Here is a 14,823-nt window from a genome sequence, read left to right as displayed (position 1 = left end):
TCCAACTGATCCAGTCGCTCCCCACAGCCCAGGACAGCGGAGAACAAATCCTTTCACACACACAGTGGAAAAGCCTGGATGTCACGGGGACTGGGCAGCTCCCAGTCCCTCTGGATTACTCCAGAAGGCAGCTGTATCCCAACAGGCTGGGGGGGAAGAACATTCCCAAAGGAAAGCTGGCAAAGAGGAATCACACTCGGGACACAGTCAGGGAACAAAGCAGGGCTGGCAGAGCTTGGAGGGACAAGAGTGAGACACCCCAAGCCACAACCAACTAAAAGCAAAGCATTCCAGGTCCAAAAGAACCACAGGAATCACCCTCTGCCCCCTCCCTCCCTTTTCTCCCCCCCTCAGGAAACACAACATAACTGAATGCTTTTTATTACATCTAAAGATTTCTACAGAAACAGGTAACATTCAATAGGTAAACCAGTTGTTTTTTTTTTCCAATGCATATAATAAATATTTTCACTTGGTACTTTTATACAAACTGACATTGGTCTACTATACATTTTTAAAAGCCATTTACTGGTTTGGCATGCCAAAGTATGGAAACTAGGAGAAAAGTCTTAAGGCAATGAATGACAGGTTTAAATTCATGGAATTAATGGTAATTTTTAATATTCTGCTTATATACATTTTTTCCCTTTGTTAATTAAAACAATTAACAGCAGCACTTTCGGGGACCACCAGCAATTTTCCCTTGTTAGAAATCTAAGTTCTGTTAAAAAAAAAAAAAAAAAAAAAAGAAAAGAAAACAAGTTACACTGATAAAACCAAAATCTTTTCTATTTAAAATGTGCTTAAAACCCTGAAATGTTAAACTGCAATAAAAATTAACTTTTCAAACATTCTCCTCACAGTCCTCAGCTCTGCTTTGGGAGGCAGGTCCACCAAAGTCCAAGGAAAAGCCATCAGCCATCCCATCCTTGAAAGGGTTATGGAATCTTTGCCACAGAGAGGAGGGGGTAAGCCTGGGATTGCTGTTCCATCCCTAAGGAAGTGCTGGGAAGTTTTTAAGGGATAGTTTAGTGTGGGTTTTCATCTTCTAAAGGATGCAGGAGTGACTCAAAGCCACCCTGCTCCTCCAGGAGCTGTGTGTGCACGGACACACACGGAGCTCTGGAACACACATCCCACTCCTCTCAGGGAAGAATTTTGGGATAAGGGACCGCTATCCTAAGGATCACAGCAACTGCCACCTGCAGGGAACGGGGCAGGAGCACAAGCCAGGACTTGTGACCTAAAGGAGCCAAGTTTTGGAGTGAGGTTTGCGGGGAATGGCGGAGAACTCAGACTGAGACTTCTACCAAGCAACGTTCACCGTGGTCAGAGGCACAGAGAATTACCCAGCTCCAGGAACACCCGGGCACGACACAGGAATACTCACAAAGCACATGGATAATACCACAAAGGAGGACTGGAGACCGTTGCTGGCCCTTCTTTGCAGAGCACTGAGGTTAAAAATGCCAGCGGGGCACTGAGAGCCTTTCCCCCCGCGGGGGGCACCGGCAGGAACTGGAAGACGCCGTCGGCCGACCTCACCTTCCCAAAACCAGGCATCAGTCACCTCATCCCGGGATACCACACACTCCCACGGGTCAGTTTGGATGCGATAACAAGATTTTAATACCAAAAAAAGTGACACAAAGCTGCTCTTCGGGTCGTCTGTAACAACACAGTCAATGGAAACGTCGCCACGAGCGTCGGAAAAGCAGCCGCGGGCTCTCCCGGATTCCTGGTGTTCCAGAGCCTGGGACACGCTCCCAGAACAACCCAGGGCAGCCACACTCCAGATTTACAAAGATCATAGCAAATATGCTCTGAAGTTACCAGGTTAGTATCCATGACTACAAGGTATGAGATATATTCCTAGTGTAGGTTTAATCACTTCAAAATCAGACTGTTTAAAAAATAAGTATTTCCCATTTTCTATCCTTTTATTTATTTTTTTTTTTAACTGACATTTAATAAATTATAAAATTGGTGTATGGTGAAATATATATATCAGCCAGATATGTATGAAATACACATGCATGGGAAAAACTATTTAACTCACTTTGAACTCACACACACGGATCTATAAATACATATATACACACACATATACATATAAACACAAACATTTTGTTTTGCAAAATTCAAGTCAACTATTTAGTGGCAGAGGGATGCTGTAAAAACACTAAAAACGATTTTGATGCCACATAATGTGAACCTTTCAAATAACCATACGACTGATCATACAGCAATACCTAATGCTACTTGGATTAAAGATTTTTTTTTTCTTTTTTTTTCCTTTTTTTTTTAAACCTTTTTTCCTTTTTTTTTTTCTTTTTTTCCTTTTTTTTTTTTTTAAATCAATGCAAGATTTTCTGAGACGACTTCATAGGCAAAAGGTGGCCCTTGTCAATGCTCGAAGCGAAGAGCTGCAATCAACAGTTTTGGACATGAAAAAATTCAGACAAGAATCTGCTAATTGTAGTATTCCTTAACTCTCTTTTCCTGATAAACTTGTTACCTGCACTTTCAACCAGTTATAAAAATATTTTTCACGCCAGAGGAAATATTAACTCTCTCTGACATGGACTTTGGGACACAAGAGAATCAACTTCCTGCCCTCCCCCTTTCTCTGACTTTAAAGAATCTCCTGAAAAACTGCATTCCAGCTATTTACACATTTGTCACTCTTTAAGAAGAACAGATCAGCCCAAATGACCCATCAGTTCTAAAAAAAGATTTTTCCTATGTCATGCACAACGTTAAAAAAAAAAAAAAAGAAACCAGGAAGTAAATATGGCTCCAAGTTCAACTGAAAAATCTGGGAAAGCAAAAAGAATTCCAAGGCCAAAGAGAGAAAACTGAATTTCGAAAGCCACTTCCCTAAAAGACTTAGATAGGGAGTCCCTGGGATCCAGGTGGGTGGTTGCTTGGGTCGGGTTTTGGTTTCAGACTCACACTGAACACTGAATATTCATTGGGATGAGGGTGAACTCGGCAGCCCAAGAGCATGATCAGCTGCACAAACCATGCAAGAGTGTGCTGGGAGTTGGATTTTCTCCTTGTATTCAGTTGACAAGTTCACTTGGAAGCAGAAATTTTTGATCCACTGCAGCTAAAAGGAGGTTTTTCCAGAGGGAACAAGGTGGGCCCTGACTGCCAAGGCCGTTGCTACAGGCATGGCTAAGGGGAAAGCACAAACAGCTCCACAGATTTCAAACTGACACATGCTCAGGATTTTGCTGATTAAGATCTTAAAGTTATTGGAACAGGGTTTTATAGGAAGTTCTTAGAAAGAAAACCCTCCAGTCCAACGTGTTGACACGGGGATTTGGGGCTGGACTCCATAAAAATGTCCCACAGAAGCAGAGCCAAGGAATTCCTCAGCCTGGGATTTTGTTGAGTCTGGCCCTCAGGAATAACTGAGCCATGGAAAATGCTGAGTTGGAAGGGACCCATGAGGATCATCGAGTCCAACTCCTGCTCCTGCACAGGACACCCCAAAACCCACCACGTGCCTGAGAGTGTTGTTTACACACTCCTTGAACAGGCCTGGAGCTGTGACCACACCTTGGGGAGGCTGTTCCAGTGCTCAACAACCTTCTCCTGGGATCCAACCTAACCCTCCCTGACTCAGCTTTCCTGCCTTTCCCTCAGGTCCTGTCACTGATGAACTTGCCACGTGCTTGATTGAAGTGTGGAATTCAAAAGTTGTCTCAATAAAGGGTCACACAGAGATGACAAAAAACTCCTAAAAAACCAAACCCACTCCTGAAAGGCTCTGTCCTGCAAACAGAAGGGAAGCAGAGCAGGGTCTACTCTGCTTTAAGCATAATAAAATCTGCACTGAATGTGGGATGGGGGAATTAAGATTCCACCACCGAAGGGAAATGTCTCCAAGAGGAGAAAAAACCCTCTCTCCCAAGTTTGAACTTTTAGAAGTTCAGCTCCTTTCCTGGTTATGTTACTGTGAGGAAAATAATGCCATTTGTGTCCAAACTAGAGGGGAAAAAAAGAAAAAGAAACTCACATGACAAATGCACAGGTGTAAAATCTTCAGCATCCATAAAAATGAACTGAAGCTCCTTGTTTTTGTTATTTTTTTGTTGGTTTTTTTGTGTTTTTTTTTTCTTATTTTTACCAGTGAGGCCATCTTAGGTTTATATACAAAAGTAAAACTGAAAATATACTTTTGTTCTCTGTACACGTAAATTTTTTTTTCCCCCTAAAAAAGGAAAAAAAAAAAAAAGAAAAAAAAAAAAAACGAAAACAAAACGAAATGAAAAAAAAAAAAAACAACCAAAAACCAAAACAAAACTTTGTCTTATGTTTCTAACATAAAGTAAAAACCAAGCACAAAGATTTCCTCTGTCCAAAAAGGATCAGTCCAATGAGATAATGTCTGGTATGATACCAAAGATTGACGCCGTGTCCGTGCTGCTCCTACTTGCAACGGGATGCCCATGATTCTCTCGCAGGCTGTTGGAGGAAACAAGACTGCTGTTACTGCCACTATTGCTACCATTTGTGGCTGGCAGGGAACTGCTTCCTCCTGCATTGAGCTGATCGAGAAACATCTGGGATGAAGTGTAGGGGAAAAAACGGGAGTGTAAAAGTTCTTGATCATCGGACGCGGAAACCGCCGCGGCTGCGGCGGCAAGGAGGGAGGTGTTGTAATGCTGGGGGGAAAAACAACAAGTTAAACTTCAGACACAGGACAGGTCGGATTCAGAGCAGCACAAAGGGAAGGGGTTTGTTAAGCTAAAGCTCTGCTGGGTTCGGGGGTTCACGAGGTTTGCGGCGAGGGGGGAGACGCGGAGGAGTTTGAGCTCCGCAGCCCCGCGCTGCTAAACCAAGAGGGAGTGGCTCCAGAGTCCTAAAACTGGCTTCACAATCCTAAAACTGGCTACAGAATCCTAAAACTGGCTTCACAATCCTAAAACTGGCTACAGAATCCTAAAACTGGCTGCAGGATTTCAAAACTGGCTTCAGAATCCTAAAATTGGCGTCAGAATATCAAAACTGGCTGCAGAATCCTAAAACTGGCTGCAGGATTTCAAAATTGGCTTCAGGATTTCAAAACTGGCTTCAGAATCTCAAAACTGGCTTCAGAATCCTAAAACTGGCTTCAGAATCCTAAAACTGGCTTCAGAATCCTAAAACTGGCTTCAGAATCCTAAAACTGGCTTCAGAATCCTAAAACTGGCTTCAGAATCCTAAAACTGGCTTCAGAATTGCAAAACTGGTTTCAGAATCCTAAAATTGGCTTCAGAATCCTAAAATTGGCTTCAGAATTTCAAAACTGGCTTCAGAATCCTAAAATTGGCTTCAGAATTGCAAAACTGCCTTGAGAATTCCAAAAGGAATTGGAAATGCTCGTGTTGGTAAGAGCAAACACTGCCAAGGGAACACACACCCAAACCAGGAAGGAAGGGGAAGCAGCAGCACTGTTTTACCTCTTCAGAAAAACTCCCTGGTGGCAAAATTCCCCGAAATTCAAAAAAAAGAAAATATTGTGCCATCCCCTCATCAACCCCAGCTAGGGAAACTCTGTGAAAAATGCATTTACAGCCAGTTTATTCCCATGGGATGGAGCCAAGGCTGCCCCAGGTTATTCTCTCTGGGGCAGCCCCTGAAAGGCAAGAGCTATCAGGAATCAGGTTTTAAATACAACTTTTCTGTGGGGTAATTTTGCTCCCAATGTTTCTTTCCACTGTGATGAAACATTCAGGCTGTTCAGCTTGCTCCCCAATATTTTGTTTCAGAGTAATTCACTTACCTGTGTTTTAGTGAATATTCCTAAATCCAAATTCTAGAGTGCAGGCTCTGCTCTTAATTAAGATATGAAAGAATCCCTCTATATTTAGTGCCATTTTCCTGCTTAGCACTGCAGGAAGGGCAGGTAAGACACCCCAGCCCCTTCTTTTCCTGGAGGAAAAGTGACCCAGCAGGACTGTCCAGAGTCCCAGGGGTGGGACCTCAGGGCTGGAAAATGAAGGAGGTGCTGCTGCACCTTCAGCCCCAGCCCAAGGTCATCCCACAAGAAAAACTGGCTGCTGAGCTTAACCCAACTATTTGGTTTTTTGTTGTGCCTCATCCTTCACCTGTGTTTAGGCAATGCTTGTCTTTGGTCACAGTTTGTGTGGATAAAAGAAAGCTGCAGCCTCCCTAATTTCACACCTACATCATAAATCTGCTCCTACACAGCCAGGCCAGCAAGTCCTGCCTTGGAAAAGAATGTTTGCCACAGGACTTGATTTGCCTTGACTTACCTGATTGTCTCCTGACAGGAAAGGGAAGAAATCTAAACCTGTGAAGAGATTAAAAAAAGAAAAATTAAGCTTCTCAAAACGAAAAAAGAAAAGCACCTCCTCATTTCTTCACCATTTATTTTGAAATAAAACCAGCATAACATTGATGACACTTCAGATTTTTTTCACTACCAGAGATATTAACCTATTTTTGTTTTCTTTTACAATAGTTACTATTGCTTGGAGAGCTGTATTTAGAGGTGCAGAGCCAGAAGCTCACCTTGCAAGTCATAAGGCATTGGTGTCATATGGAATGGATGCCTGTAGTCTTGGATAAGTGATGTGTTGATGTAGCTGGTGTCAACAGCAGGAAGGCTTGGTGTTCTTGACACAGGAGATGCTTGATGGGGTAAATTCAAAATGCTGCAGGAAACAAAGGCTTGTTACAAACATAGAATAGTCTTGGCTTTCTTGTTGTCTCATGCAGGGGATGCTTATTTTCAAATTTAGCTCCTAATTCAAATTTAAATTTCAATTTTCCCAATTTAACTCCATGATCTAAAATGCATCAAGAACTTTGTGAAAGATGTGCAATTGTTAAATGTCAAAGCTTCACAAATGCCCCTCAATGGATCTTATAGGGAACTGGAGGAAACATGAGCAACACATGTTCCCCAGGCTTTCCCACAGGAAAACCCTTTATCAGGAGGGTTCATTCAGTCCAAGACAGGTGAAATTCAGCAAAATTAAAAGGAAAGTTCAGTCTCAAAGAGCAGAAACTGAGGACTCTCCCTGTAAATGGTACTGGGATCTCTGCTCTAAATATGTTACTGATACTCCCAAGCCAGGACCAGACAATCCCAAAGGAATCCTGAACCCCAAACCCCCCCAGGAATCAGTGGAACAACACAACACTGATACCCTACAAGGTAATCAGCAAATGAGGACAGAAAAAAAAAAGGTCTTGAGGAGTTTTAAGTGGTCACTGAGTCACTCCCATCCCTGGGGAGGAATCACTCCAACAAAAGGATCCCTCTGGTTTAGCCCTGGTTTTGATCCCTGGATATTTATGTAAACCAGGAGCTATTTCCAGCCTGGCTGCTCAGGTGGGACCAGGTTGTGGCAAACCCCAAACCCTCCCACACCACACCCTGCTTCTCCTTGCTCTCTCCAAAGGTGCTGCTTTTCCAGTTCCCTATGGAAGAAAAGCACTCCCAGACTTGCAAAAAACAGGCTTGGAAGCCACAATTTTTTACACCATTTTCACAACTATAACTGAAATATTTCATTGTGTTGCACACTTAACAACTCAAAGTTGTGATTCCCATCTTAGGCCTTGTGAGCTGAGAGCAAACCCACGTGCTCTAAGTTACTACATGAGGATACTACCCAAATACAGAACTTTCCAGATGTAATTTATTTTGAAATTTATGGCTTCTGTCCATCATGAGCATATTCTCTCTGCACTGGCCTATTTCATCCTCACCCCTTATTATTTAATGGTGATGCTGGAGATATGGAAGGACAGCTCCTCTTGGCAGATGGTTCCTCCTCCTCCTCATCTGACGAGCTGTCGATGGTCAAATCGATCACTTCCACTTTCTTATTTTTATTTGACTGTTGGTGAGAAGACACCTGATGTTCCAAGGAAGAGCTTATGCATCCTATACAAAGTAAGTCAACAGGAAAAGCTGCAGCTTAAACCAACACTACAATCAGAACATCACAGTTTATTATAAAGCTGTAACTCAAGACGACAAAATTACACAACGTTGGTTACCTTAAAAGCCCCAAACAGGTATTACTCAAGTACTTGTTGTCACAAATGATCATTAAAGCTACAAATATACATCTAAAAATGAGCATTTTGAGAGCTTAAAGGACCATCAATACTCAAGGGTTCCCACTGTAGGAACTTCAGTCCACACCCCCCAGAACGTGACTTACCATCCACGCCGTTGTAAGATGCTGTTACTTCCTGCACCTCCTTCTTGGATCTCATGGGAGCCCAGGATCCATCCTCCTTAAACTGAATTTCATCACAATCTGTACAAAACTTCAGGATTTCCATGAACAACCTGGCCACCAAAAACATTTGATATCAGTCCTCCAAAAGAGCTCGGTTCCTTTTTTCTCCTCCAACACCTTTATTAGTCAATGCAAGTCTGAATCAGCGTTAAAACAAAAGCTTTCATTGCTCTGCCTTTCTCTCATCTGCTTCCTTGACAAAAAGGAACCATGGGAAAAATTCCAATATTATCTAAGAGGAAAATGTGCACATGTATTTCAAAGCACTGGGGTTCTGTTTGTCTCAGGGTTTTAGTTTTGCTTCTGATGTTTTTGTTTGTTTGTTTTGGCATTTTTTTCTGGGTTGTTTTTTTTTTTTTGAGTCAAACATTCTGAGGTATCCTCAGAAGCCTCAACTTGTTCTCTTCCTTTATCACACTTTGGAAAGAAGATTCTTCTCTAAGAAATTCAAATGCAAACCCAGGAATACACACCTGGCACAGACCAAGCCTAGATTTCTTTATTTTTTTGATGTTTTGCAAGGAGGCAGTACCAGGGAATCAATCTCTGTGTCACTTTGTATAGATGGCAACTCCCCAAGTGTGAAATTGTACATGGAATTGTACATGGATTTGGAGGGCTGGCAGGATTTATTTGCTCTAACATGTCTGCTATTAAAAAATACTACCTTTGTGCAGTTGCTCCATTAAAAAAATATACAACATGTGCTGTTTTCACCCAGGAATTCAGCACTACAGACCATGGGAAAAAAAGGCCATTTTAGGCAGGACAGCTCAAAAATTTACCCAGGATTGGAAGGAATACCTTTCATTATTATTAAATTTAATAGTTTGATGAGCACAGTTCTTCCAGAACGTTGAATGAAGAGGTATTTGGTCATTAATTCTTCACCAACAGCAGGGAAATTAAATAATATGATGAGTGAAAACAAGTCCCAGCCAGATCACCGGGAATTCAGAGCCCTGGACGTGGACAAGGAGCAGAGGGTGTGAGGCACACCCTTGATTTGGCTTCAAGCTTTACTTACCCATCAATAATGAGATGTTCATAGGGAGCCTTCTTGTCACAGACAGGGCAAACCCAGGTTGGTTTCTTCTCGTTCATCTGAATATAGAGAGTGGCATCAAAGCACTGCAGGTGGGAACAGGTCAGGGCCCTGCAGGGGATGGTCAGACGCATCTTACCAAGCTGGAAGAGAAAAAAAACCAAGAAAACAAGATTAAAACAAGACTGTGTTGTTTTAGTATTAAATTAACCATCAAGGGTTTCCTGTCTGAAAAGGGACAGGTTGAGTTTTACTCCAGAAGACTCACACAGATCTGAGGTTTGATCAAAATACGTGGCACATCCACTGCTGCCTCATTCCTGTAGGTTTGAAATGGCATCAAAGTGAATAAAATCATGTTTTAAAGAATATTTGGTCAAGGAAACTAAGAATACAACCTTCCATATTCCTGAAACAAAATACAGAGTTCACTGAGCACCTGGAACATACCAATCTCCTGGATGGACCAAAGAAAGAATTCTTCTTCTTTAGTATTTTACCATTAAAGTATCATTACACTGAATGCAAAATTGATCAGACAGTGAAAAGCATTTCATAATTATCTGAAATAAGTTTCCCTCTCCTCACAAACCCCAAGCAGTTGTTCTGTGGCCAAGTGCTTACACTGCAGCTTAGGAGGGGCCTGGACTGACCACACTAAAGGTAAGAAGTAGGAATGTCTAAACAAGGCTTTTCCCACATTAAAAACCAACAAAACAATTCTTTATTAAGAACTGTTTATACTAAGGAGTTTGGAGTTATATCTATTTGGCTAAAACATACACAATTCCAGCAGTGGGTGGGAGTAGAACTGGTTTTAGGCCTGGCTCAACCCAGCCCCGTGGCCAGGCTGATCCTGAGCAGTACAAGAGGGATGCCACAGGATGGCACCAATCTCCCAATATCCCCAAACTCAAAACAATCTCAAGAACAAAGGCTCCACTCACAGGCCACCACTTCCTCCATGATGCTTTCATTTTTTTTTATTCCCCTTAAGCAGAAATCCCTCCACCCCATTCCCAGCAAACCCGGGGTAGCTGCAGGATCTCGCTTGTTTTTCCTCCCTCTGACTCTCAGTCACTGTCCCAAACTCCCCAGCAGATGGGAGGGGGGCACAGAATTCCCAGGAGAGCCCCAGGAGTGGTGGCAGAGCCTCAGCCCCACGGCAGGAGGTGCTTTTTGTGCCATGTGTTTGGCACCCCCTCCCCCCAAAAGCCATGACCAAGCACATTATTTCCATCCCATAACCAACCCCAGGCACAGCCAGGCCCCCTGATCCGTGTCTGTCAGGAATCCTGAGCTCCCAGATGGTGGGTCAATGGCTCATTTGTCTTTTGGGCACAGTCAAGTCTCCCAGCTCAGGGAGCACCAAGAGTAAGGAGAGAAAACCTGGATGGTTCTCTGTGGCTCCAAATGAAAATCAGGAAGGTGAGAGACAAGTGTTGCAGGAAGGACATAAATACCCATTCTCCTGGGGGGAAAAAAGCAGGTTGAAACCAGGAACATTTTCCCCAGGTTTTGGTATAAAACCTGAGCCTCTGATTTCTCAGGAGCAGTTAAATTTAGCCAAAAATCAGCATATTCAGTGTTAACAAGTTGCTGCTCCTTTCCCGTTTTTGGCATTAAATTCTGGGATCAGCTCTGCCACGCTGGCCAAGCTGGGGCAGAACTGACAACAAAAAGGTCCTAAAAGGAGGGCTGCATCCCAACTTTGGGAAGCCTGTGATTCCCAGCACTGGGGCTGTTTGATTCCTGCCTCCTGGCAGCATAGAAACGCTGCATTAATTCCTTTTCCAAGCACACAAAACCCTTCTATCTAAAACCCGTTCTATTCTAAAAAACCCACCCAAAGCAGGAGCTCAGGATTTGTAAACCAATCCCCCAAAAACCCCTGGTAAAAGGCTACATTTGGAATTTCTGCTCAGTTAAATATTTGCTCCGGCTGCAGAGCCTGGGATTTATTTATTTGTACTTCCAGGGGGGAAAAAAAAAAAAAAAAGAACATGAATTCAAGTGTCTTCCTGAAATGCAGGCTCAGTCCAGCCCCTTTGCTGCTGTATCCTGGATGGATCCAGGCAGTAGTTAAGGGCAGTTTTCCCTCCCTGGTCTCAGAGGCCTCTGTGCTATAAAAAGCTCGGGAGCAATCCAAAACAAATTCCCAGGAAGCTCCTCCTCTGTGCTGTTCTGAGGGCAAAATAAAGGTTAGAGAGACTAAACCCAGCACCCCCAGTTATTTTATTGGATAGAAATCCCAGCCAGGAGAGGGGAGAGCAGCACCCCCACGCTCTCAGAGCTGAAGGAACATCCTTCTCGTCATCCCTTCCTTTCTCATTCTGCTCCTGGAGACCAAATCAGCATTTTCAGGGTGTGTTTTCAGAGCATTCAAGCTGGAGAAAACAACCACAAAAATCCAAGACAAAAAAATCCTCCCTGAGCCAAATGTTTATGAATTATCAAGTAAAAATCTGGAGGCTGTAAATGAAATTACGGTCAGACCTGAGGACAGTCTGAACCGAGGTAAAACCTTTCTGTTCACAGGTTGAAAGGTTCCATCTCTGGCCCAATGAACCTGGGATGGATTATTCCAAGAGCTGCAGTAAAATCAGGCAGCACTGAATAAGGAACACACTGGAAAAAGTCAAGTGTAACTGTTTTGTAGGCATTAAAATGACAAATATACTCAGAATAATCTGCTATATTCTTTGGTTTGTACATCTCTCACAAATATAGTGCATTTGAAAGAGGAAATTCTGGCAAAGGTGGGAATTCTGAAGAGTCACATCCTACTGTCTGATGCTGTTTTGTTGTTTTAACCCTGGCAGAACTCAGAGAGCAAAAGAGAATTTGGCATCTTGAGGCTCTGCCAAACCTGCAGTCCTAAAGGGAAAATTGGAGGGGATATTCCTGCTCTAATCCCAACCCACCTGAACTGCACTCAGAGGAAAAAAGCACTGCAGAAGAGCTTTCATCAGAGTGGAGGCAACGAGGACAAACAGAAATGTGTCAGAAAACTCCCATGGAATGGTCTGTAAACCATCACTTGGACAAATCAAATACAACTGAAGTAAAAATCTGTATTTCTACAGGAAATCTTTCCTACAGATTAACTCTACCTTCCTTACAGATTCCTTATCTTCCTTAGTGTTGATGTGGAGAAAGTCTGAAGACTGAAGATCATGACAATACCCCATTTAAAGATTTATAAGAACATAACACACATATAAAAAGCAACCACGATGTTAATTGTGCTTTTTATGAAGCAGAACTCACGCCTCTAAAAGTTTATCTTGAAGAACATATTAAATAGCTGGAGAAATAAGCTCCAGCTCTGCAAGAATAAAGTCAGTTTAGATTGTTCTTGTTTAGATTTTAAAACTGAGAATTTCATGTCCAGCTCGAGCAGATTGAGCCAGACCAGGAAACAGATGTATCCTTAATCTTGGAAAGAGGTTAAAAAGTTATACTGCAATAAAGATATTATGTCAGTCGACACACAGAGCAAGTATTCTGAAGCACTGCACCTGAAACAAGTCCCAGAAAAGTGCACATCATGTTAATATTGTGCATTTTACCACTGACAACATAAACCCACTGCATCTACTTGGTAAAAGAACTAGGTCAAGATACAGGTTGTCTGTGCCACTTCCACCTTCTTTGGAACTGTTTCTCCCAGTTCAAATTTGGAATAAAACAAATTTTGTTTGGACAACCTCTAGGAAACTGCTTTATTTTTAGTTGAAGATTATTAAATCCTCAAAATATTGAACATAAAATCGATTTCAGATGCTCAACACTTTGACTGCAGGCACTGACTGAAGAGCTGCTTTTAACAGTCAGGTTTCCCCACCTTACCCCTGAGAGTGGTTTTATCAAATCTGCACACTCAGGTGATCAGATTGAACCAGATTTAAATGACACATTTAAATGTAAGCTTACCTATATTTTGAATAACATCTCCAAGCTAATGGAATCCCTGTTTCCTCAGGGGTGTATCACAGGCTTTTGATGCACGGTGAGAGATAATTTTCTATCCCCACAAAGTTAAACCAGGTAAACACAAGGTAACCTCTCCCACACACACGTCCCAGAACAGCCACATTTTAACCAGAATCACTTTGGAGGGAATAAAAAAAAAAGACTTACTGGGCAAAGAAGAGACACTCTTAAGCTTGTTGTTGCTATTTCACTGTCTGGATCAGCAGTCAGCTTCTCTTTAACTGTTATTTGAAAGAAAAAAAGGTTGATTTTATGTTAATTTGAAACATAAATTGGATGATAAAGAAATAAAACAAGACTGAAACCATGTGCTAAACTTTCTACTGGAAGCCAGAGTCTGACTGTTGCTCCAGACCCACCCCAACAGATTTGACTCTCTAGAAAGCCCAGAAACAACTGGATTTAAGAAAGTGAAAAGCAGAAAATCTCATCTTAAACCAAGATCCCTAGAAAATGTACTTGTACAGAGATGGCTTTTGTCATTTACAGGCAACTTGGCACTTGACCATTAGTTAAAATCCACCACCAAGATGAGCTACATTGATTTCACTTCTAACTTCAAGCACATGAAGTGAATGTGTTAACAACTCTCACACTCACAAGGACCACTGTAAACCCCCAAAACAGTCATCAAGTGATCCTGTGATTTAAAACTGAAAAGCAAATGGAGAAACAGGGAATCAGAAACACTCTGAAAAAAATCTGAGTTTTAAATAACTGCAGTAAAATATTAGAGCCTTTCATCTCTAGAGTCTTTCACCTCTCCCCATCCTCTGCTTTTACTTACAAGCTTTATAAGCAGTCACTCATTAAATGAACAAATCAGCCCCATTTTTTCCTGCTCTGAACTGGCCCTACACACTCATTCTCACCTTGTACACACAGAGTAGAAGCCACCTGGAAACTCTCTAGATTTCTGTGCCTTTAAATCAAACTGCATTAGCACAAGGTAATGCCCAGCACTGTGGAGCATTTACTGCTGGACTGATTCCTTTCTTGTGCTGTGTAAAACACATTATCTGAGCATAAAAGAGTAAGAACAGTGATCAGGTGTTGGTATTTTCACCCTCTCTCTGAAAAACAAACACGCAGCAGTTTTTGCTTTCGTTTCTATTACACAAACTTAGCCCAACACGTTGTTGTCAGAGAAAACAATAAGGCAGCAAATCTCCCACTCCAGTCTGGAGGGGGTTGGGAGGAGGATTGTGCTGGACATTCTCCCTCCAGGCTCCCTGCAAACCCTGTGCCAGAGGAACAAAAACTGTGCTGATGAATCCTTTCCTCCTCAGCACCCAGGTTCAGTGTCAGGCATTTAGTTCAGCCCGAGGTGCTGAATTACCAGTTAACTGTATAAATACAGTTGTTCCATTCTGAAGAAACAAAGCCAGTATGGCTGAACTGAAAGAGATTCTCTTGCATTTTTCCCTTCCCAGTGTCAACAGGGTTCCTGGACTGGCTCCTAATCCAAACAAAGGCCTCTGAGTCTTTGAATTGGAACTGAATACA

The 14,823-nt window shown here is 42.3% G+C and overlaps 1 protein-coding gene across 2 annotated transcripts in view; it reads right to left on the bottom strand.

Annotated features, from left to right (window-relative positions):
- Positions 1-365: 365 nt before the first annotated feature.
- Positions 366-14,823, bottom strand: part of PIAS1 (protein inhibitor of activated STAT 1) — a 58,094-nt gene continuing 43,636 nt past the window's right edge. Inside the window, exons 8-14 of one of the 2 annotated variants that reach the window (XM_051796882.1) lie at positions 13,465-13,538; positions 9,304-9,464; positions 8,196-8,326; positions 7,735-7,912; positions 6,529-6,671; positions 6,270-6,307; positions 366-4,676 (exon numbers count right to left, since the gene is read on the bottom strand). In XM_051796882.1, the coding sequence (XP_051652842.1) occupies positions 4,380-4,676; positions 6,270-6,307; positions 6,529-6,671; positions 7,735-7,912; positions 8,196-8,326; positions 9,304-9,464; positions 13,465-13,538 (1,022 nt within the window). In that variant the 3' untranslated portion in view covers positions 366-4,379. The remainder of the gene's footprint in view (positions 4,677-6,269; positions 6,308-6,528; positions 6,672-7,734; positions 7,913-8,195; positions 8,327-9,303; positions 9,465-13,464; positions 13,539-14,823) is intronic. The other variant, XM_051796883.1, reaches the window with a different exon arrangement.

This window comes from Manacus candei, unplaced genomic scaffold (assembly GCF_025592945.1).
Source record: "Manacus candei isolate 608988 ecotype Guabito, Panama unplaced genomic scaffold, ASM2559294v1 h1tg000046l, whole genome shotgun sequence".
Taxonomy (NCBI): Eukaryota; Metazoa; Chordata; class Aves; order Passeriformes; family Pipridae; genus Manacus; species Manacus candei.
This window is presented reverse-complemented; position numbering and strand designations above follow the sequence as displayed.